We start from the raw sequence: 23,222 nt of genomic DNA, 5'->3' as shown, positions 1-23,222 counted from the left end.
TGTTATGATGTGCTACATGAGAATATGTGTTATGATGTGCTACATGAGAAAATGTGTTATGATGTACTGCATGAGAAATTGTTATCATGTACTCCATGAGAAAATGTGTTATGATGTGCTACATGAAAAAATGTGTTATGATGTGCTACATGAGAAAATGTGTTATGATGTGCTTCATGAGAAAATCTAGAATCTAACAGAATGTGGTTTATATATCAAATTTGCACCATATGTTTCAAGGATTTTACATGTGTTACCATTATCGTTTGTTTCATATACATTTTACCAACTTTACATTTTTTATTTTATCTTTTTTGTATTTCGTGTTTTCTTTTATTAATTGCTTAAGAATGGTTTATGTTCCAGAAATTGTTGTAATTCATTTTACATTTTGAAACTTTACATTTATTTGTTGCAATAAAGCCATTATTGTGCTGAAGTCAAATACACACACACACACACACACACACACATTGATCTTTTTCGAATAGATTTTATTCTTTTTTCTAGCATTTGTCATAATGAGGCAGTTTCACACTCATTATAATGTCGTGCAAGAACATTTTCCATTTCACTCATAGTTTCATCAGCATATAAAAATGAATTTGTTCTTCAGCTAATGGATTTTGTCAGTATGACCCGAGCTAGTGCAGATAATGAACATAGCAAAGGTTGGCACAGGATTGCATGGGCCTTTCTCAAGGTAATTGGACAGATCATGATTCCGACTCTTTGAAGAACCTACACACTCTATATGTTTATCCTTACCTACTCTTTATGCTTATACCCACACACTGTGTATGCTTATACATACCTACCTACTCTTTGCTTTATAAAGAGATTTTTTCTCTCTGATACTATAGGTAGAGCAGCCAGAAGCCAATAAAAGGATATCTTTAACTTGCATTATACCTTGAACTATAATAAAGTAGACACTATTGACGAGTTTTGTTTAAATATTGTCTTTAGAGCAGGATATATGGTTTTAATTTTATAAAAATGAGAATAAATATTTGACAACATTTTAAACATCATATATGGAGCTTTCACAAGCCAAAGGTGAAATTAATAAGAAGCCACACCTTTGGTTCCTGTTTATTTCACGATTTTCCAAAATGTTTGCAAATTAGAATTATGATTTAGGAAAAAACAACACAAAACAACAGCATGAAAATGTATTTTATTGACTTTGGAATTTCTCCATTCTAGTTTAGGCACTTAAATGCCCAGTATGAAGATGATAGCTAACTCAGCCAGTGGATTTTGGCATGAAATTAAATCAGTGTTGTATGTCACTTGAGTTAGCCCCACAGAAGTCAGCTGTTGTTATTTAATGACATTTGCACATAACAGCTGCACAAATCTTATTTTTAGACTTGTTCTTACACTCATAAAACTTGATGACACCAGCATTGGCCTCAAAATGTTAGATTTAGAGAGAATGAGAGGCAATGAAGCTTTAGTCATTTATGGCCAAATATCATTTTACAGTTTGTTGCTTTGCCAGCAACTTCCTTTTTCCATGTGCTTTGTAAGGCTCATGTTTTAGGTAATCATGTTAACTGATTATGCAGTTTTGTTTCAGTGAAAATATTCATTAATGTCATTTATATTGATTCAGTTTTAGCATAAATGCCCATCTCTATACTGTATGTATGTAATTAAAGTTATAATTTCAATAAAAATTAAACAACAATGATGTAAAGTGATGCTATCAACTACTAAAGTGAAGAAACCAGAATAAAAGTGCTTCAGTTCAAATACATCATAATTACAGTGGCTGCATTTGCTATCAAAGCAAATAAACACTAATTATCTTGTAGGTCTGTATGCATGGTCATGTAGTGTTTCAGACACATTCATGACACCACTGGAACAGGACTAATATCAGACTTGATACCTGAGTTACAGCTATATTGATTATTATAAAGTTTGTAAATGATACCATCCTTAAATTGAAATGACATCACTGTTCTTTTTTTGTTGTAAGCATTCAGTTAGGAACAAATGTGTAGGACAATTACAAGAGCATTCATGGGAAGAAGCAGTAAGAATTAATTATGGGCAACCTATATTTTCCTTCCCTTCCAAGCTTTATTATATTAGACATTACACATATATCCAGATACCTATACGTTGCTTTTCTATTATATATGCAGTTCCTTTAGCATATGAATTTGACATCCATATGATGCCCATTCTATCTACATGAATTCCATTAGCCCATGAATTTTTATATCCATATAATGCCCTTATTATCTACATGAATTCCATTAGCACATGAATTTGATATCCATATGATGCCTTATTATCTACATGAATTCCATTAGCATATGAATTTGATATCTGTATGATGCCCATTTTGTCTACATGAATTCCATTAGCATATGAATTTTTATATCTGTATGTTGCCTTTATTATCTACATGAATTCCATTAGCATATGAATTTGATATCTGTATGATGCCCATTTTATCTCCATGAATTCCATTAGCACATGAATTTGATATCCATATGATGCCCATTTTATCTCCATGAATTCCATTAGCATACGAATTTGATATCTGTATGATGCCCATTTTATCTACATGAATTCCATTAGCATATGAATTTTTATATCCGTATGATGCCTTATTATCTACATGAATACCATTAGCACTTGAATTTGATATCCATATGATGCCCATTTTATCTCCATGAATTCCATTAGCATATGAATTTGATATCTGTATGATGCCCATTTTATCTACATGAATTCCATTAGCCCATGAATTTGATATCCATATGATGCCCATTTTATCTACATGAATTCCATTAGCATATGAATTTTTATATCCGTATGATGCCCTTATTATCTACATGAATTCCATTAGTCCATGAATTTTTATATCCGTATAATGCCCTTATTATCTACATGAATTCCATTAGCATATGAATTTGATATCCATATGATGCCCATTTTATCCCCATGAATTCCATTAGCACATGAAATTTTATATCCGTATGATGCCCATTTTATCTCCGTGAATTCCACTAGCACTTTAATTTTTATATCCGTATGATGCCTTATTATCTACATTAATTCCATTAGCACATGAATTTGATATCTGTATGATGCCCATTTTATCTCCATGAATTCCATTAGCATATGAATTTGATATCCATATGATGCCTTATTATCTACATGAATTCCATTAGCATATGAATTTGATATCCATATGATGCCCATTTTATCTCCATGAATTCCATTAGCACATGAATTGATATGCGTATGATGCCTTATTATCTACATGAATTCCATTAGCATATGAATTTGATATCCATATGATGCCCATTTTATCTCCATGAATTCCATTAGCACATGAATTTGGTATCCATATGATGCCTTATTATCTACATGAATTCCATTAACATATGAATTTGATATCTGTATGATGCCTATTTTATCTCCATGAATTCCATTAGCACATGAATTTTTATATCCGTATGATGCCCATTTTATCTACATAAATTGCATTAGTACATGAAATTTTATATCCGTATGATGCCCATTTTATCTCCATGAATTCCACTAGCACTTGAATTTGATATCTGTTTGATGCCCATATATCTCCATGAATTATATTAAAAGATAAAGAATAGATTTATAAAATAGAAAAGATAACAGTAAGATCATACAATACATGGTAATACTTGATGTAGTTACATTTATCACACTAACCTACTTGTAGGCTACTCATTTCACCTCTGATCACTGAGTTTCAGTCCATTATCCTTGTATATTTGTACTGAATGGAAGTTCATCACATACTCTGGATGGAGCTAATTTGCATGCAGCAAAAGTACTGGATATGTTACATGGTTTAAATCTATTACATTGGTTTGTATCATAGGCATCTCATAATACAAACCTTCCAAGGGAACAGTTTGTAGATCCAATTGAAAATACCTATAATCGCAAAGATATACATGGAACAAACAAAACAAATACTGCACCTGTTCTCATTAAAAAAAGACTAAAAGGCATCATAATATCGCCTACTTATTTTCTCTCCATACATGGGATCAAGAGATGATGAAATCAAGGTTTCCATGGCCACTGATGTTTTTTCTTTAGCACTTAACTGTTGTTATTCCAGCCATCATGAATGTCAGTTGTCAGCATCAGTATATGGTGCACAGAGCCTCAAATCTTTTGACTTATTAGCTTGATGTTGTAACAAATCAGTCAGATGTGACAGATTAGCATGATGTTGTAACAGGTCAGTCAGATGTTGTGACAGAATAGCATGATGTTGTAACAGATCAGGCAGATGTTGTGACAGATTAGCTGATGTTATAACATCAGGCAGCTATTGTGACAGATTAGCCTGATGTAACACATCAGGCAGATGTGACAGATTAGCTGATGTTGTAACATCAGGCAGATGTTGTGACAGATTAGCTGATGTTGTAACATCATGCAGGTGTTGTGACAGAGTAGCCAGATTTAATGAATTTAGTTAGACTAGCAAGCCTCAGTATTCTTATGGCTGACTATACAGGATCATGCAAATGTACCTGGATGCCAAGGGCTACCATATATTAAATTCAGGAATCTTTCTACATAATATCATCATTTTCTCCTAAAGTTTTCAAAACACATAGTTATAAATATATAAATATTTCTTTTGTGGAAATAATGTATTAATGACTTAAAATCAAGGGAAAAAGGAGATGTATTAAAGTTAATAATTTCATATTAAATTCCCTTCTTTGAGTAACTGAATTTGAAATGGGCTGCCAATGTGCTTTCTCTTGTAGTCATCTGATGATGAAATTTGTTGGACTCCACTATTCCAATTATTTTAGTATGAGTATAAAAATTGCAAAGTCTAGCTCCAATATCTCTTTTGGAAAAAATTTATATTTGGAACATTTCTTCACCTCTCCATAGAATAATTGTTCTTAACAGAAATGACTTGTTGGACAATTTTATGATGTATTTTATTTCTCCAGCTCCTAATGTTATATAATTTTCCTGTATACAGTCTGGTCTTGTTAATTTTACTTCTGTGTTTTGTGCTGTCTTTAAAGATGTTAATGTAAAGCTAGGTTGGTATTATGAAACCTCAATTTTGTCTCAGAAAATATTTGATTATTTAGTGTATGAGAAAAAGGTTATACTGTGGAATTTTCTGTTCCAAATTTTGCTTTAATCTATTTATTCCTAATTCAGTATCTATAAGTATATCTCTTTAATGATTCTTACCTATGAATTTTGTCTTTTGTAGTTAATGAACATTTGAATTTATGCTAAGTATTGCATCTCTGCAAGCTGTTTTCTTAAGAAATTTACCTCCTTATGTTAGTAGTACCAACCTGGAAAATAATTACACTTGTGGTCTGCAGTGATTAAGATTTCCATGGCAAAATCAGTGGAAAACAGGACAGATCTCAAACCACACTTATTATTCAGCTATACTGTAAACAGCAATTTTTATGGTGTCATAAGTCAGTGGTCTTATGACTCTATGGTCTTTAACAGATAAAGCAAAATCAACAAGTTTAGTAAAATTCAACAAATAATTTATTTCCTTATGATACAAAGTGAAAATGTGAAAGGAACTTATAGTATTGTAATTAAATCCTAAATAGTCCTAAAAGTTTCATCACAAATTCAAAAGTATACAGTGTTCAGAATAAATTCCAGTATTGAATGTGCTGATGTGCCAGTAGCCTTGAATGTGAAGATGTCCTAATAATCTTTGATTTATCACAATGATATAATCCAGAATGTTCTTGAATAAATTCACAATAATCCCAAAATAGTGATTTATTCCAAAAGATAATAAGAACAATGTAATTCCAATGAATAATTTAAATAAATAAATCCTGAATACAACTAAAAGACTACTTCACTAAACAGATGTTACAATAAGTATAAATAAATTTGTTGATTACAACCTTTATAGAAAAACCTAAGACACAAATAAGAGGACCAGGCTATTGGTCATTTTCTCAACAAATTCTTAAGTCAGGTCTGATTACTTAGATTTTAATAAACTACTTGTCAGATATCAGATGGGCTATGGCTTTTCCAAGGGAAAAAGCAATTTCCATAACTCAAGTCCAAATACACAAATGATCATTATCTATAAGATAATCATGGTCTACAATCATGGACAAAAGTTAGCTCGGCAAAATATTTTTTCCAAGAGGACCCTTACAATCTACAATGATGGACAAGAGTTAAACACAGAATATAGTCACAGTGTGATACCAATTTATGCGAGGGTTACGTTTTTGAAGCGAGTGCATAATTTGAGATTCGTGTAAATTGAGATAACTTTCTCCCTATATAAATTCAGTTGTTAAAATTAGGGGATGCTTCTGCAAAGTAAATTAAAATAAAATATAATAAAATTTTCATAAAAAGCATAGGGAAATGAACTTGAAACTTAGGAAACATAAAACAGAAACATGAAATTATGACCATTAATCAATAGAACATATGTACATGTTATTAGAAAATGAAAGCTGCATTGAACAGTAGTGTTCATCAAGCCACATTGCCAACATTCTTTCCATCCTGTCCATTATGTTTGGGTGGATATAGCAACTTTTCTAGTTCAGAAGCGAGTTCCCAGCTTTCACACTTGCTTTTATTTTTTCAGCACTGTCACGTATATGTATTGTTCTACATGTACTTTCACTAAGATTCAAAGCATGCTTTATCATGGCGGTACTCTGACCATCTTCATACCTTTTCAATACTTCAAGTTTAACCTCTAAAGAAATAGCCTTCTTTGGTCTCTTCAGACTATCACTTGCTTGTCTTTTAGATGCCATCACTAATCACATTCCAAAATTGTAACAGACAATTTGTACAGCACTGAGGCCACAATAAACAGAATGGTGAGGGCATAAGAGCTGGGCATTGTGGGTAATGTTTGTCTGCGATGGTGGCACAATCTATATGTATGAGAGAGTTTATCACAGTTTCCCCCATCTCATGTTGATTCAAATTTGCATAAATTGAGATTGCCTAAATTGCAATCACACTGTATACATAACAGTGATGTCTTGTGATTATTCAACTATACTGAAATAGAGCAATTTTGTATGATGTCATAAGACAGTGATGTCTTGCAATTATTCAACTACATTGTAAAACAGCAATTTTTATGGTGCCATAATTAGTGATGTATTGTGATTATTCAGCTATACTTTAAAACAGCAATTTTTTATGGTGTCAAAATCAGTGGTGTATCTTGATTATTCAGCTATATTGTAAAAAGCAATTTTTATGGTGTAATAAATCTGTGATGCATTGCAATTGATCAGCTATAATGTAATTGGATACATAACATTTGTGAAGGTAGTTGTCCATATAGTTGGCATTTGAGTTTCCAAACAAAATTAAGTATTTTTTTAACAATTTCATTTTATATCAGTGAAAAAATTAGACTTCTGTGATGAATTACATTGTAAAGTCAACTTTGTCAGTATTTTGATATTGTGATAACAGGCATTTTATAACACAATTATTACTTATTCCTTAATCCACAGGTTGTTGGAAATAATAACAAAATTAATACTGGTGCTAAAGTACGACTTCAGTTATTTGAAGTTCCAAGTGCAGTCAGGGGTAGAAACAACTCAGGTTTGGTTGAGGTAAGTCATTATATTCATCAACTGAATTTGCATAATTATTTGTTAAATAAGTTTGTATCCAGCTACTTGACACCATTAAGTATTAGTCATGCAATTGATATTTGAAAGTGTCTTTGATCGGGCTTACAATTGGTTGGTCAAATCAGTGATCCTTTTGGACATGTAAATGTTTTAGCAACTGAAATTTTTAACTGTTGAAGGCATGTACATCAGTATTAATATCTAGAGTGGGAAACAATCTGCCAGAAATTATTACTCTAAACCCTCAATTACCATTATTATATATACTTGTTTATAAGTTGGGTCCAACTGCAAACAATATAGACCCTGATCTGCCATCACATAATGCGCTGGCAGATCAGGGTCTGTGTTGTTTGTTCTACAGATTAATACTAATAAATTGCATAGACCCAGATCTACTGGCATGTGATGGCAGATCTGGGTCTATGCTAGTTTTATTAGACTCAATTTTCTTAAGCAAGTATATGCATTAATGATTCCCATGCTTTAGCTGGGGAGATATTGTTACCTGCCCGTCAGCTACATCTCAGCAGAAGTCTTAAAACCCACAAATTCTATCATGGACTGAATAAAGCATTGGGCTTTAATGTTCATACACAACATGGTACCAACACAGGAGTTTCATGTTCCATCCATAAAAAAATTGCAAAAAGGTAAGAAAAAACCCTGAAATAAATGTGTTTATTTATAGTAGGGAAATACAGGAGATTCGTACTAAAATCATTTGGTTTTTCCTTGGCAAGTAATGAAAGTAAGTGTTGTTAAAACATTGAATTGATGCTAAAGTAATTTGTCACCATATCGTCTCAATACCTTCAGTTCACATATAAACATTATTGTAGTTGCAGCCAGCCTCTCAAGTAATTAAGATGCCTTAAGTTGCTAGTTTAGCAACTTTTTATTCATGTGTAACATGCATCTAGCTGTAGACAGTATAGACCCAGATCTGATGCTGTGTTATGTGTCACACTTCTTGCTCTACTTGTGATTTCAAGTATTACTTTCAGACCTATGACTTTATTCGAATTTGAGATTTTTGTATATTTCATCCTGCAGATTTATCAGTGGTGGAAGTCAGAGTCAAGAAAGCCTTACCCATCCACTCTATATGTGACACTCAAAGGCATCACCCCTCCAGAGAGTGTGGAACCTGCAGCCAGGTCCATGTTTGCCACACAAGCAGTAAGAATTTGTTGTTTCTCATTTCCAAATGCATGTGTGATTATATGGTTACATATCAGTAATTTGACTCCCAAAGAATGTAGCATAAATATTTGGTCAAATTACTATCGTTTAATGTAAGAGTGGCAAGTTAACCCTACATTTTAGGAAATATATAATTAAGAGGAAACTTGTAAACAATAACACTAACGTACTGCATGCCTTGTGTTTGACAAAAATTTCCTTGTAAGTGCCTACAATGAAAATCTAGCCTACTGAAACCTCCACTTTTACATCCATTAGTACCTCTGCCAGTGATAATTTACACATAAGCAGGTTTCGTATGAAAAATTAAACTAATTTTTCTTCTCTGGTAATTATTTTTTGTCAATGAGCAAACATCATTCTTTCATATATGGGGTTTAAATTTGTCTGGATAAATTTACCCATTTTGACAAAACAGAGAAAAATGCAATAATTTTCTACACACTTATTTTATATGAACTGTTCCTTCTCTATCCCAGTGACTTCAGTTATTGCATTCATATAGTTCTACTTTTGAAATCCAAGAATTGTTAATCAAACATTTATGTGCTCAAATACAATACAACAGACAGGTTACATGTTATTAATAGTGCTGCTGAGAAAATGTACAAAGCATTTTAGTAAGCAATCCCCTGCTACCTGTTTTTCAAGTCTAGTGTGACTTAAAATTGGTGCTGTAAGTAAAAATGTCACCAACTTATGCAACAAACAACTTGTTCCTAACATTACAAGCAAATTCAGCTGAAGTGGCTGATAAAACAGGTGAGAATGGGATTGTGCATAGTTTATCTAGGTCCTTTTCCACTTGGTGTATCTGTTGCTTTGGACATTTTATCAGTTCCCTCATCACTAATAGGTGATTGCTGATTGAGGATGTTGTGGAGGTGTTCTGCCATCTTCATAGTATATATTCTTTGTCTGTGAGGATATTTTTGCCATAAGCACTCAGTATTGGAGATGTTCCTGATGACTGGTGTTGGTGGATTGTCTTCAGTGCATCATTGGAGTTTTTTTTATGTCTAAACTAAATCTCATCTACCTTTTTGATCAGTCATGAATCTTGCAAATCTCTGAGTTTCCATTGAATGATCATCTTAATGTTATTGAAGGCTGCATTCTTAGATGATGCAGTGCTGTCTTCTAAATGGGCTTTTTGGAGCCAATATTTCTTGCTCAGTATTCTCTGAATGTCAGCACCATTCTTATCAAACCAATCTTGATGTTTACATGTGGTGAGACTGAGCTTTTTTGGATACAAATGTGTGCACAGAGTATTTAAGGATGCCCAGTTTTCCTTGACACCCTTGGAGCCCATGAATCGTTACTAGTTGGCTGCTCAGTTCTTCAACAAATGCCAGCTTCACATTCTCCTGTTTCAATCTGGAGATACTGAGTCCTATTGGGCACTTTTTCACCTTGTTGTCATCTGCTATTCTGAATCCAGATATTGAACTTAAAGATGATGAGTCTGTGGCCAGTTCATCATTTAGCACTTCTTATAGCTTCATCACTTCTATGGTTTGCAGGTGAAGCTTCATAAAGATACCATGCCAGACAGCTGTCATAACTTAATTTCATCAGAATTTGTCTTACTAGAAATACCTAGGTTGCAGTAGTTTGTGGCACTAAACAGAGCCAGCAGGCATGGTTTCTCTTATACGACCTTGATAATATCATGTTTTTGTCCAATTTTTTTCAGGAGATGGCTAGGATGACCTATCAAGACTTACAACAAAGTTTGAATATGACAAAGAAAAGGTACTTTCACAATATTAGAATCCCATCTGATAAGGTTCACATTCAGCAATTTATATTTCCTAAAAGAAAGAGGTCATCTTACATGTCTTTTTATGACTGTCCAGGTAGAAGTACTCCTGTTTTTTTCCTTAATATAAGGTAACTGTGCTCATTCACCTTCAGCTGGTTTTGTCCTTGAAAAGTTCCTGTGTTTGTATTTGTCCTTGAAAAATCCATGTGTTTTATTTGATTTTGAGAAGTTCTTGTGTTTGTATTTGTCCTTGAAAAATCCTTGTGTTTTATTTGATTTTGAGAAGTTCTTGTGTTTGTATTTGTCCTTGAGGTTGTATTTGTCTATGAAAAATCCTTGTGTTCATATTTGTCCTGAAAAATCCTTGTGTTTGCTCTTTGAATTTATTTGAAGCAATGCAAAACATTAAAAATTAATAAAATATTTTATTTTCTTAAAGTTGAGGTTTTTGTTATTTATGTATTTTACACAAATATAAATAATAAATAAAATGGCATAAACATTGAGTAGGTCAAATGAAACTTGATATACATAGATACCAGATGGGGTAGCACCCATTTGCTTCAGTTGCGTACTGATTGTATTGTCATCTACGTTTTACCCATTTATTGCAGAGATAAACAAAGTAAAATATAAAGAAAGTTCAAATAAAAAATACTCCCTGAAACCTTATGGAAGTCCATGACAAATCGTTGAAAAGCAACTCTGGGTCTATATGACCTATGAAGTGGTTTACACTTTTTAAGTCAGAAGCAACATACACGTTTACATTTGTTTCATTTTATTCTAATTTTCTGAAGGCATCCAGGTGGAATGATGATAACAACTACAGTTTTTCTTTCTCAACTAAACAAAAAGGCAGACTGTGCTTATACTGTTAATGATTCAGATCTTCATGAGGATACATTTTCCCAAATTCAGGTTGGATTGGCATTTGTAAAAGATATTTTTCTTGGTAAAGGCTATGCGTGCCAGGTGGTATTTGTTTAGTTGATTGTTTATTTGTAAAAAAAAATATACCAGAGATATTTATTAAGCTTGTGAAAATTCCACAGTGCACTTAAGTATTGTCTTTTACAGTACATGTTAACAACGATAACTGAGATCATTGTATTGTTTTGCAGAGAGCCCACTTACAAAGTAATGTCTTCCTGGTCCCGGTTGGCTGGTCAAACATGTAGAATTCCCAACATGCTGCACATGACTTTGCAGGCAGGAAAGAAAGGATGTTTTGTCATTAGATGGTCCCATGATGGAAGATGTCTAGCCTGTGCTTGCCATGACAAGGAGGGATATCCTATATTATTGTATGAAGTATGTCATTACTTCTGGCTTTCTGTACATTGCACCAAAAATTTAAAAAAAAAACTTAAATCTTTTTATATAATGCTCCTTCTTCAGAGTTAGAAAAATTCTTTTTCATCTTGTTGGATTATTTTGCTGCCAACTGCAAATTTCTTTTACTGGACATAACATTTTTGAAGAACTTAAGGGGAGAAAATTAACCTGATTTTTACATAATTTTTATGAAAACCTCATTTCTTGTCAAGCAGAACAATTTGTATACTTTTCCATGTGACTTCATATCCTCTTTGCTTATAGTGTCACCATACAACACTAATTATGCACAAATCGAAAAAACATTATTACTTGATCCAGATGGCTTTACAAGTAAGTCATTTTCACATTAACAATAAAGTATGAATCGTTGTGAACTCAGTAGCTCTTGTTTCTACAGCTTATATCAGTCTTCATAAAAGAACAAAGAATGACAAATATACCTATTGTTGAGACTTTGTTCCATCCATTGCAGGTTATACCACTTTCACTTATGCTGATAGAATCATTTCAAGTGCAGGGTTTGATGGATTATTTGGACATTTAGCTTGCTTTGTTGTGGAAAGCTTGCAGCGGTTTTAACATTATTAATTCAACATAGCTGAGTCAATCCTCAGATCAGCAGATGCAAAAGTAGTAAGCCATCCGAGATAGACAGTGTATCTAAAAAAAACATTACATTAAACATTACAGTATCCCAGTTTATTACATTAAACACTACAGTATCCCACTTTATTACATTAAACACTACAGTATCCCATTTGATGGGCCATTTAGAATATTTTCTGTATAGGTAGTTTTTATTATTTATTGTACAATCAGTATTATAATAGTCAACTTAAACTTAACCAAGATTCTGATATTCTGCCATGCTAGTATTCTATTCTATATCAAGATGAACAAAAGTATTGTCATATTTATGGTCCATTAATTGATCCAGTGCTCTAGTCATTGATCCAGTTATCCAGGAATTGATCCAGTGCTCTAGTCATTGATCCAGTTATCCAAGAATTGATCCATTGGTCTAGTCATTGGTACAGTTGTCTGTGAATTGATCCATTGGTCTAGTCATTGATCCAGTTGTTCAGGAATTGATCCAGTGCTCTAGTCATTGATCCAGTTATCCAAGAATTGATCCATTGGTCTAGTCATTGATCCAGTTGTTCAGTAATTGATCCAGTAGGCTATATTCTGAATATACCTCCCCATTTGTTTGTATCCACCTACCAATTTAAAAGACACAAAAAACACAAATAACATATTTGTCAGTGAACATATTGATTTATAATTTCAAAACTGATTATGCCCAGTTGGGAACCTAACACTTTTACCATCTACACATTTCATTCCAAACGGAAGTTTTCAGTGTAAAAGACGACTTGTTCGCCAGTCATTTCCAGTTCCTGGACAAGTTCACCTTTAGCGAAGGAGTGTGTGCATGTGCATCACTACACTTGTATATACATAGAAGGAAAATAATGTGTTGTCTGATTCCAATATTTACAATGTCAAATCAAGCAAAGGAAAAGAATGACAGTTAGAAATTTGCCTTTCACATGGATTTAACAAGCAGTGTAATTTCTGTGCATATGTGTGCAAAGGATATAACTCTAAATTCTCAACATTATGGTAATTTATGGAATTACCAAATTGGACGAAGTATGTCACAATGTTAGCTGAGGAAATCAGCTTGCTCATAGTGTATGCAACATGGCACCTTGTTAGTATGGAAAGTTCTTTAAGCATGAAAGGCGCAGAGAATGTCAGAGTTAGGGCCACTCTGGTCACATTCAGGTTAGAAATAAAAAATCAGTGAATGAATTGACTAAGGTCTGTGCACTTTTTATCACACTAAAGGTTTCCATTATTGAAATCGGTAGGGAGGTACAAACAAACAGGGAGATATAGTCAGACTATAGTCATTGATACAGTTGTCCAGTAATTGATCTAGTTGTCTAGTCATTGATCCAGCAATCTAGTCATTAATACAGTTGTCCAGTAATTGATCTTGTGGTTTAGTCATTGATCTAGTTGTCAAGTCATTGATCTAGTTGTCCAGTAATTGATCCAGCAATCTAGTCATTAATACAGTTGTCCAGTAATTGATCTTGTGGTCTAGTCATTGATCTAGTTGTCCAGTAATTAATTGATCCAGCAATCTAGTCGTTAATACAGTTGTCCAGTAATTGATCTTGTGGTCTAGTCATTGATCTGGTTGTCCAGTAATTGATCCAGTGGTCCTACTAGTATCTATTATATAGAAATTGACAAAAGTGTTGTCATACTTGTGGTCCAGTGATTGATCCAGTGGACCATTAATTAATTACATTCTGCAAAGAATTTAATGCCTGTTTTCAGTAGGTTAGATTTTCTTTTACCAGGATTCAGATTCCGTTCGGTACACTTGGGAGCATATTCTCTGCTCATTCTTATACACCTGCCTTTTGACAGAATTTATTATGCAAGGACCCTGTTTCTCTGTTTATTAACTTTTCCATTTCTGCATGATAACTTCAGTTCTACAGCACCTTCTTTCACAAGAATTTACAGATAAGTTATTCCTAATAAAGGAAAAAAGCCTATCAAGTTTTGGATATAATGTCAAAGGTCATGATCACTGTAACTGATAGAAGAAAAATGGTTTCTGTACAGTAACTTTAGTTCTAAAATAGAGACCTGGATCATACTTTGATCAAGCTTGCCTTGGGGTGAGAAAAAAGTCTATTGATTTTAGAATTAAAAGGGAAAATATCGAGGTTGCTGTGACTGAAAGAAAAAAAAATGCATTTCAGCACAAAAATATACCTTGATCAGAGTGTATGGATAACTTACATGTTGGGTAAGAAAGAAGCCTGTTGAAATGGGGTTTGAAAGGTCAAAGGCCAAGGTCTCTGTAACTAAAAGAAAAGAATGCTTTTGCATAATAACTTTAGTTCCGAACTACTTAAGAGGACTGCTGATTTTAGGCTCAGAATGTCAAAAGTACATATCATTGTCACTAAAAGAGAAAATTGGAAAAGCTTTTATTCTGGACCAATTTTTGTGGGGAATGGCTTATGCATACCAATTTTTGTGGGGAATGGCTTATGCATAGTGTAATAAAGAAACCTGTAGATTCTGAGATCATGGTAAGTCACTGAGACTCATTGGTTAATAATCTCCAGTCATCTGTACCCTACTAGCACCTTCAAACAAGTCTACATGTAAAGGGAAATGCTATTCATAGTCTTCCTGATATATTGGACACGTCTGTTTAGCTTTTATTATAGTTTAGATTGTTTGACCATATTTCAGATTCCATCTGGTACACTAAGGGGCACATTGTCCGGACATTTTGGTATTGTGTATGACCTATGCTGGTCCAAGAAAGACACACATCTATTGTCAGCCTCTTCAGATGGAACTGTCCGGTAAGTTTATACAGAGGAATTTAAATCATTATTTATTAGATTTGAAATTTGTGAGAGAAAAAATAATTATATAGTCTGCTATGAGCAGCTTGCAGCAGGAGTCAGTTCAGTCAGTCTGACAATTTTTTTTATCAATTTGTATATGTTTTAGATTTTGATAATCATATAATGTGCTGCTGCTAGGCAACATGCCATACCATTTCTTGGTGTTTATGATATGGCATTATTAGGCTACTTAAAAAAAAACTGATTATTTTATGCCATTCAGTAAATCATCATCAGAAATTTACATCACTTTAAAGTGTACAATATTAAATTAAATCTTGTTATTACTGAGCGTCACAGGAAATCTTTCTCTAAATATATTGTTCTTAACCATGATTCATTAAGTATCCTTGCAAAAGAAGTTGGGAGGGGATGTAGTGTTTTGCCAATTGTTTTGTCTGTTCATTTGTTTCTACATAAGCACATTTATTTGTTTGCATGTTTCATATTTCGCTATACCCTCAGAATATCTTGGGATCACTCCAGTGGCCTAAGTGGTTAAAGCATCCACCTCAGATAGGGAGGTTGCACGTTCGAACACCAGCCAAGTCATACCAAAGACATAAAATTGGTACTAGCATATGCCTCGCTTGGTGCTCAGCATTAAGAGATTAGTGTTAGGACTGGTCAACCTGGTGTCAGGATAATGATTTGGTGGTACATGTCTGCATCATGATGTTCCAGTGCTATACAACACTATAAACTGACACACAGAAGACATAGTAGCGATATGACTGAAACTTTGTTAAAGTTATGTTAAACCAAGAATATCTTGGGCCTTATTTTATGTACAGTCATGCAAATTAATATGCAACTGCATCTTAACAAAAGTAACTCAACTATATAAAAAAAACTATCATTTTAGTCATGCTTGACTGACTTTTTTCAGCCTTTTTTCATTATAAATTCATTCAGCCATATTTCATCTACATGCATTGGTATGTGGATATATATCATTAAAAGAAAGTAACAAATTATTATTTCAGGCTTGAGTGACTTTTGTATTTTCAGCTTTATGTTCATTATGCCATCAATATCTTGGACATTATTTCACCTATATGCATGAAAATTGGTATGGGCTGCACCACAGCAAGAGTAAGACAACCATACCAAAAGTAGGTCATTGTGACATAAATATCACAGTTGAGTAATTCTTGGATTTTCATATATTCCTTTGTTACACCCTCAGTATCTTTGCACCTTGTTTAACCTGCATTGATTAAACTGATATTAGGTTGTATCATTATGAGAGTAACTCAACTATACCAAAGCATGGTTTCTTTAAACAAATTTTCATGTAACTTTCAGCCATTTTTTGTTCCAGCCTTTTTGTCTTTAACCCTTTTTAATCAGCAGGATATTGTGTTTTGTCCATTCTTTTGTGTTTTTATTTACTTGTACATACCTACATATAATAATAATGAGGACTTTGTATAGTGCCTAATCTTTAGAAGCTCTAAGCGCTTTACAACATTAGACAACACCTATAAGATAAAAAACATATAATAATATTATTACAAAAAGAAACACCGTGAAATTAGAAAAACATTAAAAAATAAAAAACATGCTGAGAATATTTCAGGTAGGAAACATTATTAGGTCTTTAAGTTTGTTCTTGCAGTAGAAATAAGTGAGTTTTGAGAGCCCTCTTGAATGTGATCACTGTGTCTTTGTGTCTAAGTTCAGTGGGCAATTCATTCCACTTTGCTGGGCCTTGGTATGCAAAAGAACGCTGTCCATATGACTTTGTTTTCATAGTGGGAATAATGAGTATACGATTGTCAGAATAGGAGTGTAAGTATCTTGCTGGTGTGTACACATGGGTGAGATTGGATAGGTATGTTGGACTAGAGTCCGACAGTGAAACGTAGCACAGAGAACAAATTTTGTGTTTGATTCTGGATCGAATGGATAGCCAGTGTAGGGTACAGAGCAGCAGGTAGGTGTGCTGTGATCGTGGTACTCTAAGTATGATCCGAGCAGCTGTGTTTTGAATATATGTGATTGTGTGAGAAAGCTTTCAGTAGCTTTCCATGGGTTGGTGATTCTTACCAGGGTTTTCCTGGGATCTTCCTCAACCAGATATACTTGCCACCATGTATAGCCTCTCTTGCACTGAAAAATGGCATTAAACCCAACAACTATATACCTACATACATTCCTTTGTTCTTGTGTTCTTGTGTTCATTCATTAATCCAATACACACTTAATATTTTGGACCCTATTGTACCTACACATATGAAAATTGGTATCTGGATAAATCTCAATTGAAGTAACTCAACCATAAAACAACTAGCTCACTGTATTTTCATCCATGAATGACTTATGCATTGCCAGTTATTCATTTGTCATGCCTTCAATATACTGGACTTTATTATGCCTATGCATATGAAATTTGGTATTTGGATGCATCTTAACAAGAACAATTCAGTTATATTAAAACTAGGTGATTGTAAACTCATTTCATGCATGAGTGACTTTTGTATTTTCAGCCATTTGATAATTATGCCTCCAGTATCTTGGACTGTATTTCACCTATACTGATAAAAACTGGTGTGTAGATAAATCTTGGGGAAAATAAATCAACCATGCAAAAGTAGGTCACTTTCACTGTAACCTAGCATGCACACTTGAGTTACTTTTGTATTTTCAGGAATTCTTTTTTTTATACCCTCATCACAAGGAGGGTAACCACATATAGGTTTCCTGTAACTAAATTTTCAATGCTTGATTGATGATTTTATTATTTCTATTCATTCGCTATGCCCTCAAACTCATTTATCCTATTTGACATGCATTCATGAAAATTGGTATGTTGTTGCATTTTAATGAGTGTCACTCAGCAATACCAGAATGAGGTCACTGTAATTTAAGTATCATGCTTGAATGAGAAAGTATTTTCAGCTAATAATTGGTACACACTCAATATCTGGAAAACTAGGTCACTGTGACCAAATTTCATGCTTAAAGGGGACAAACATGCAAAACTGAAATTCGCGCAAACTTCATATATAATTTGCTATATGTATAAGGTTCATTTTCTGAAAATTTGTACCTTTTATTCTTACTCATTACGAAGAAATTTATGAAAAACCGATCATCTCTCCCGATCCATCTTGAATAGAACAATGCGCTTCCCTCCCCCTGTAAAAATAGTGGGTGTGACATCATTCGAGACACTGTGTACACACTGGCATTGTTGATAACGAATTATGGAGAACTCGCCCTGGGAAAACTCATCCCAGGTGTTAGGAGAAGTTGCCCTATGGTGGTCGAAGAAGTCGCCCCACTGCGCCTGGAGAAGCCGCCCCAAGGATCATATATACTAATTCTGAGATGTCGTAACATGGTTGTTAAGGCTTTATTTATTGTTGTTTTTCTTCAACTAATAACCTATTAAATCTATAAAATTTGCAACTTTTCAACTTTTCCATTTGATCAACTCTGCTTCTGTACTTAATGAAAAAGAAGTGATATCTATCCCTTTTACTCTGCTCTTCAAATCATTAAATGCATTTTAATTGGAAAAATAGAGTGGGTGTAAGCATGATGTGACATCTGCAGTTTTATACATGAAAGGGCTCCAACCTAATAACTAAAGTCATCCTGAGACGACTTTATGGCATGGACCTCTATATCCCAAAATCAATTGAATTCTTGCTGACTGTCAATAATCCAAAGGGTTATAGTATCATCTCTCTAAGTGAACAATTTAATCTGATTTTTCTTTGAGATTTGCTAACCATTGACGAATGATACTTGAACTCGATATAAAGCATCATTGATGCCTACTCAGGAAATGCGGTCACTACTGAGTTCAACATCATGGCTAATGCACAGAATTCGGACGGTTTCTGAAAGCTATCATGTCCTATGCCCATCATTTAATTTATTTCTTCTTTTTTATCAGTGTTCATAATTTTATTATTTCTCAATATAAATTGCCGATGTACAGTAAACATGATTATGTTATTTTATTATATATAACAATACCATGATCACGCGTACTAACGGGATTTTTTTATTTTAAATGCATATTTGAACTGCTCAACGTACTTGGGACATAATGAGAAAATCATCTTTAAAAACAAATTAAATGTCACACTTAAATCCTGGACTAAACTGAATAACATTTCACATGGTCCGAATCAGCTTGGAAGTTTGGAGAATTAGCCAGATATATGGGCTGAATCAGTCAGCGATTTGTACCGAATCAGCCTGGTCCAAGTTTGAGAGTAATTACCACATTAATGAATAATGTTAGTATAATAGATTTATCAATCAAGAAAGTTAACAGTAACATTTGTTTAAAAAATTGTATCATGGTGTTTTGGTGTGTGTAGTTATAAGAAATCTAATGAGTTTATATGAACACACAGACTTTCAATTATAAGTGATTTATTTTTCTAGTATCGACATTACACAAACATGATGAATGCAGAATGGGAAGGAGGGGTTTATTATACAATGAGTGGAAAACAGTCTTGAATGTAAGTGTGGAAGAAAAATGTATATTCATCCGATGCAGTTACATACAAAATCAAATGTGCATAATAAATTGATGTTGGAGACATTGAATAAAAAAGCATAAACATTTCTTTAATGTTATTTCATTTGGTAGATAATTTCTTACTTATCAAAGATGGAGGAAAAAAAAGAGTAAAATAATTGAGGATTGTTCCAGAACTGCTATTATTCACACAATTTAGAGCTGCGCAATGGACCATCTAGTTTCTACTTGACACTTCGCTGCACAAACTGAATACAACTCTTGTACATTAATCATCTCAAATGATGTCACATCCTGTTTGTATGGAAGGGAGCTAACAAATTCAGGGCAGGTTCTTTCTGTTTGATCTCGGAATACAGGACAATATTTTGTATGAAATGTTTGTGCAAATACAATAGATGCAAAGAAAAAATAGTCGGGATAGATTATATACACAAACTACAAAATATCCTTCTATTTACAATAAAATTGTGCAGGTCGGGGTTTTTGTCCCCATTTAAGTGACATGTGAATTTAAAATAATTCTTTGTTTGACTCTCAATATCTTGGACTATTTTAGCAACACTCATGAAAACTGATATTATAATGCATCCTAATGAAAGTAATTCTCCTGCCAATGCCTTGTCACTGTGGCCTAATTTGCATGCTTGAGTGCTGTTTTATTTTCAGCCAGCTTTAACAATGTTTCAGTCATACTGCTACAATGTCTGCGTTGTGGCAGTTTATAGTGATGTATAGCACTGGGGCATCATGCTGCAGACATGTAGCATCATATCCCCCCCAATCACATTATCCTGACACAAGGCCAACCAATCCTGACACTAACCTCTTAATGCTGAGCACCTAGCGAGGCAGCTCTTAGTACCATTTTTATAAGTCTTTGGTATGAGTCAGCCATGGTTCGAACCTGTGACCTCCTGCATCCTCTTTTGCTCTGTTACCATCTTAACTAATAAATCTTTGTTTCAGTCTCATACTGATAAGACAGTATTGCATTTTATTGAGTAGTATATTGCCTAACTATTTCTAACCCACCGTGAGCTCAGTGATGCAAAATAGGCCTCATGCATCATCCAGCATGCCATAAAAAGGTAAGTAATGGAGGTATCCTTATTGTCCTCAGATGATATGTTCATGGTCTTTATAAAGAGTTAGGTTTATATAAAACAGTTTGACTTTGTAGTTTAAAGAATTTACCCTTGCTGCCTTTATCTTTGTTTTATATGTCTTTTGGGGATGCATAAACTTACTCAGCACTTCATAGCCAGGTATATGCTGATGTGCTGCTACACCTGGTTCAGAATTATACATGTATACATACATAAATGCTAAGTGAAAACACACACACACACACACACACATACACACAGTAACAGGCTTGATTTGTTTCAGATCACCCTGAATCAGCTGTCATATCTTTTTACAAGGCTTTTAAAAACCTTCATACTAGTTGATTTATCAGTTACTCCAAATGCACTGTTAGAAATGGATTTATATTTATGAGTAAACACCATGTTGATTTGTTAAATCAGGTTCATTCAAAGACAAAAACAAAGTAAAAATGGTTAGTACAAACAAATACAATGAAATTACTTTTAGTGCAAAGTAGATGTTCATATTCTGTTAATCATATTTGTAAATAACAAATTTTATGATACAAGAAAGTGTAACAAGGAAAGTATGTATTGTCCTGTCCTGGGTTGACTATATAATGTACAAGCCATTCAAATGTTACTGAAGTCCTGGATGACTCAGACAAGTGAGAGAAAAAATTGTGACATATCTAAAAATGATGAATTTCATTGTTTCTTCTCTCACTGGAAGTTACTGGGATAGATGAGAGTGATGGTAAGTAAAATATTATGTAAGAATGACACATTAATATCCATATCCCATAAAATATGCATAGGTTATAGAAATTAAACTTGCTTGCATTTCAGAGTTTGGAATCTGGAAAAGTTTTCAGAGTGTGACAAGTTACTGCCGCACCCTTCCTTTGTGTATTGTGCTCAGTTCCACCCTCGAGTAGACACAGTAGTGGTCAGTGGTGGGTATGATCAGGTCATCCGTGTCTGGTCAGTTGATGATAATCTACCACATCCAATTGTAAGTAATCCTCCATATGCAAAATTGTTTGTCATTTTTAATCTTTTTTATGCCCAACTGCAGAAGCAGGTATATTGCTTTGCTGCTGTCCATTTGTACATATATTTATGTCCTTCCCCAAATCATTTTAATATGATAGCACAAAATTCAAACCTACTTAGAGCCAAGAAATATATTCATAAGCAGATTGCAGTTAGATTTAAGGCCAATACATCAATTTTCCAATTTTTTGCACATATTTTTAATATTTTTAAATGACCTGGTTATATTTCAGACCATTACAATTATTTTTTGTTTTAATTTTTTGAACTTTTGCAACTTAAGCTATTTTTGACAAAATCTTTGTTAATAATATGATTAAGCAAAAACCACTGTAATTTTGTAGGCCTACTTATGTTGAGATAAACAGTTGAACTTTTTTAGGCCCATTTTTGTTCACATTCAGATGACCTGGTTTGATTTTCAGGCCTTTTGTGCAATTTGTCACATTTTTTTAACATTTTGAATATTAAGAAAAACATTGCTTGCATAATTTGGCAAAAACCCTGTGAGGTAATGAAATGAAATATGGTATGCCTCTGTGTGTGTGTGTGTGTGTGTGTGTAGATGACCTTTTCAGATTTCATTCCAGTGTAGTAGTTTTTATTATAATTGTCTAGTTTTTAATTTTCTTTAGACTTAGATTTATTTGGTCTGCATTCAGGGTATACATGTTTTGCAAACAGAAATCTATAGTATGATCAGATGTATATCACATTATAGAGGCTTTAGGACTGTACACAAATCTATATTATATCATTGTATGTTCAGTTGTATATCACATTATAGAGGCTTTAGGACTGTACACAAATCTATATTATGTCATAGTATGTTCAGTTGTATATCACCTTATAAAGGCTTTAGGACAGTACACAAATCTATATTATGTCATAGTATGTTCAGTTGTATATCATATTATAGAGGCTTTTGGACAGTACACAAATCTATATTATGTCATTGTATGTTCATTTGTATATCACATTATAGAGGCTTTAGGACTGTACACAAATATATATTATGTCATAGTATGTTCAGTTGTATATCACCTTATAAAGGCTTTAGGACGGTACACAAATCTATATTATGTCATAGTATGTTCAGTTGTATATCACCTTATAGAGGCT

General features: G+C 33.4%; 1 protein-coding gene across 2 annotated transcripts in view; it reads left to right on the top strand.

Moving 5' to 3' along the window:
• The window catches only part of LOC149807413 (jouberin-like), a 146,889-nt gene that overhangs the window by 31,580 nt on the left and 92,087 nt on the right, over nucleotides 1-23,222 (top strand). For both annotated transcript variants that reach the window (XM_089966517.1, XM_089966508.1), the window contains exons 12-18: nucleotides 617-703; nucleotides 7,551-7,655; nucleotides 8,733-8,858; nucleotides 10,582-10,640; nucleotides 11,775-11,964; nucleotides 15,283-15,398; nucleotides 21,894-22,059. In XM_089966517.1, coding sequence (XP_089822643.1) covers nucleotides 617-703; nucleotides 7,551-7,655; nucleotides 8,733-8,858; nucleotides 10,582-10,640; nucleotides 11,775-11,964; nucleotides 15,283-15,398; nucleotides 21,894-22,059 — 849 coding nt within the window. The remainder of the gene's footprint in view (nucleotides 1-616; nucleotides 704-7,550; nucleotides 7,656-8,732; nucleotides 8,859-10,581; nucleotides 10,641-11,774; nucleotides 11,965-15,282; nucleotides 15,399-21,893; nucleotides 22,060-23,222) is intronic.

The sequence above is a fragment of the Sinohyriopsis cumingii genome, chromosome 1 (assembly GCF_028554795.1).
Source record: "Sinohyriopsis cumingii isolate HCF-2022 chromosome 1, ASM2855479v2, whole genome shotgun sequence".
In the NCBI taxonomy this organism is placed as follows: domain Eukaryota; kingdom Metazoa; phylum Mollusca; class Bivalvia; order Unionida; family Unionidae; genus Sinohyriopsis; species Sinohyriopsis cumingii.
The sequence above is the reverse complement of the archived record's forward strand: the minus strand, read 5'-3'. Positions and strand labels throughout refer to the sequence as shown.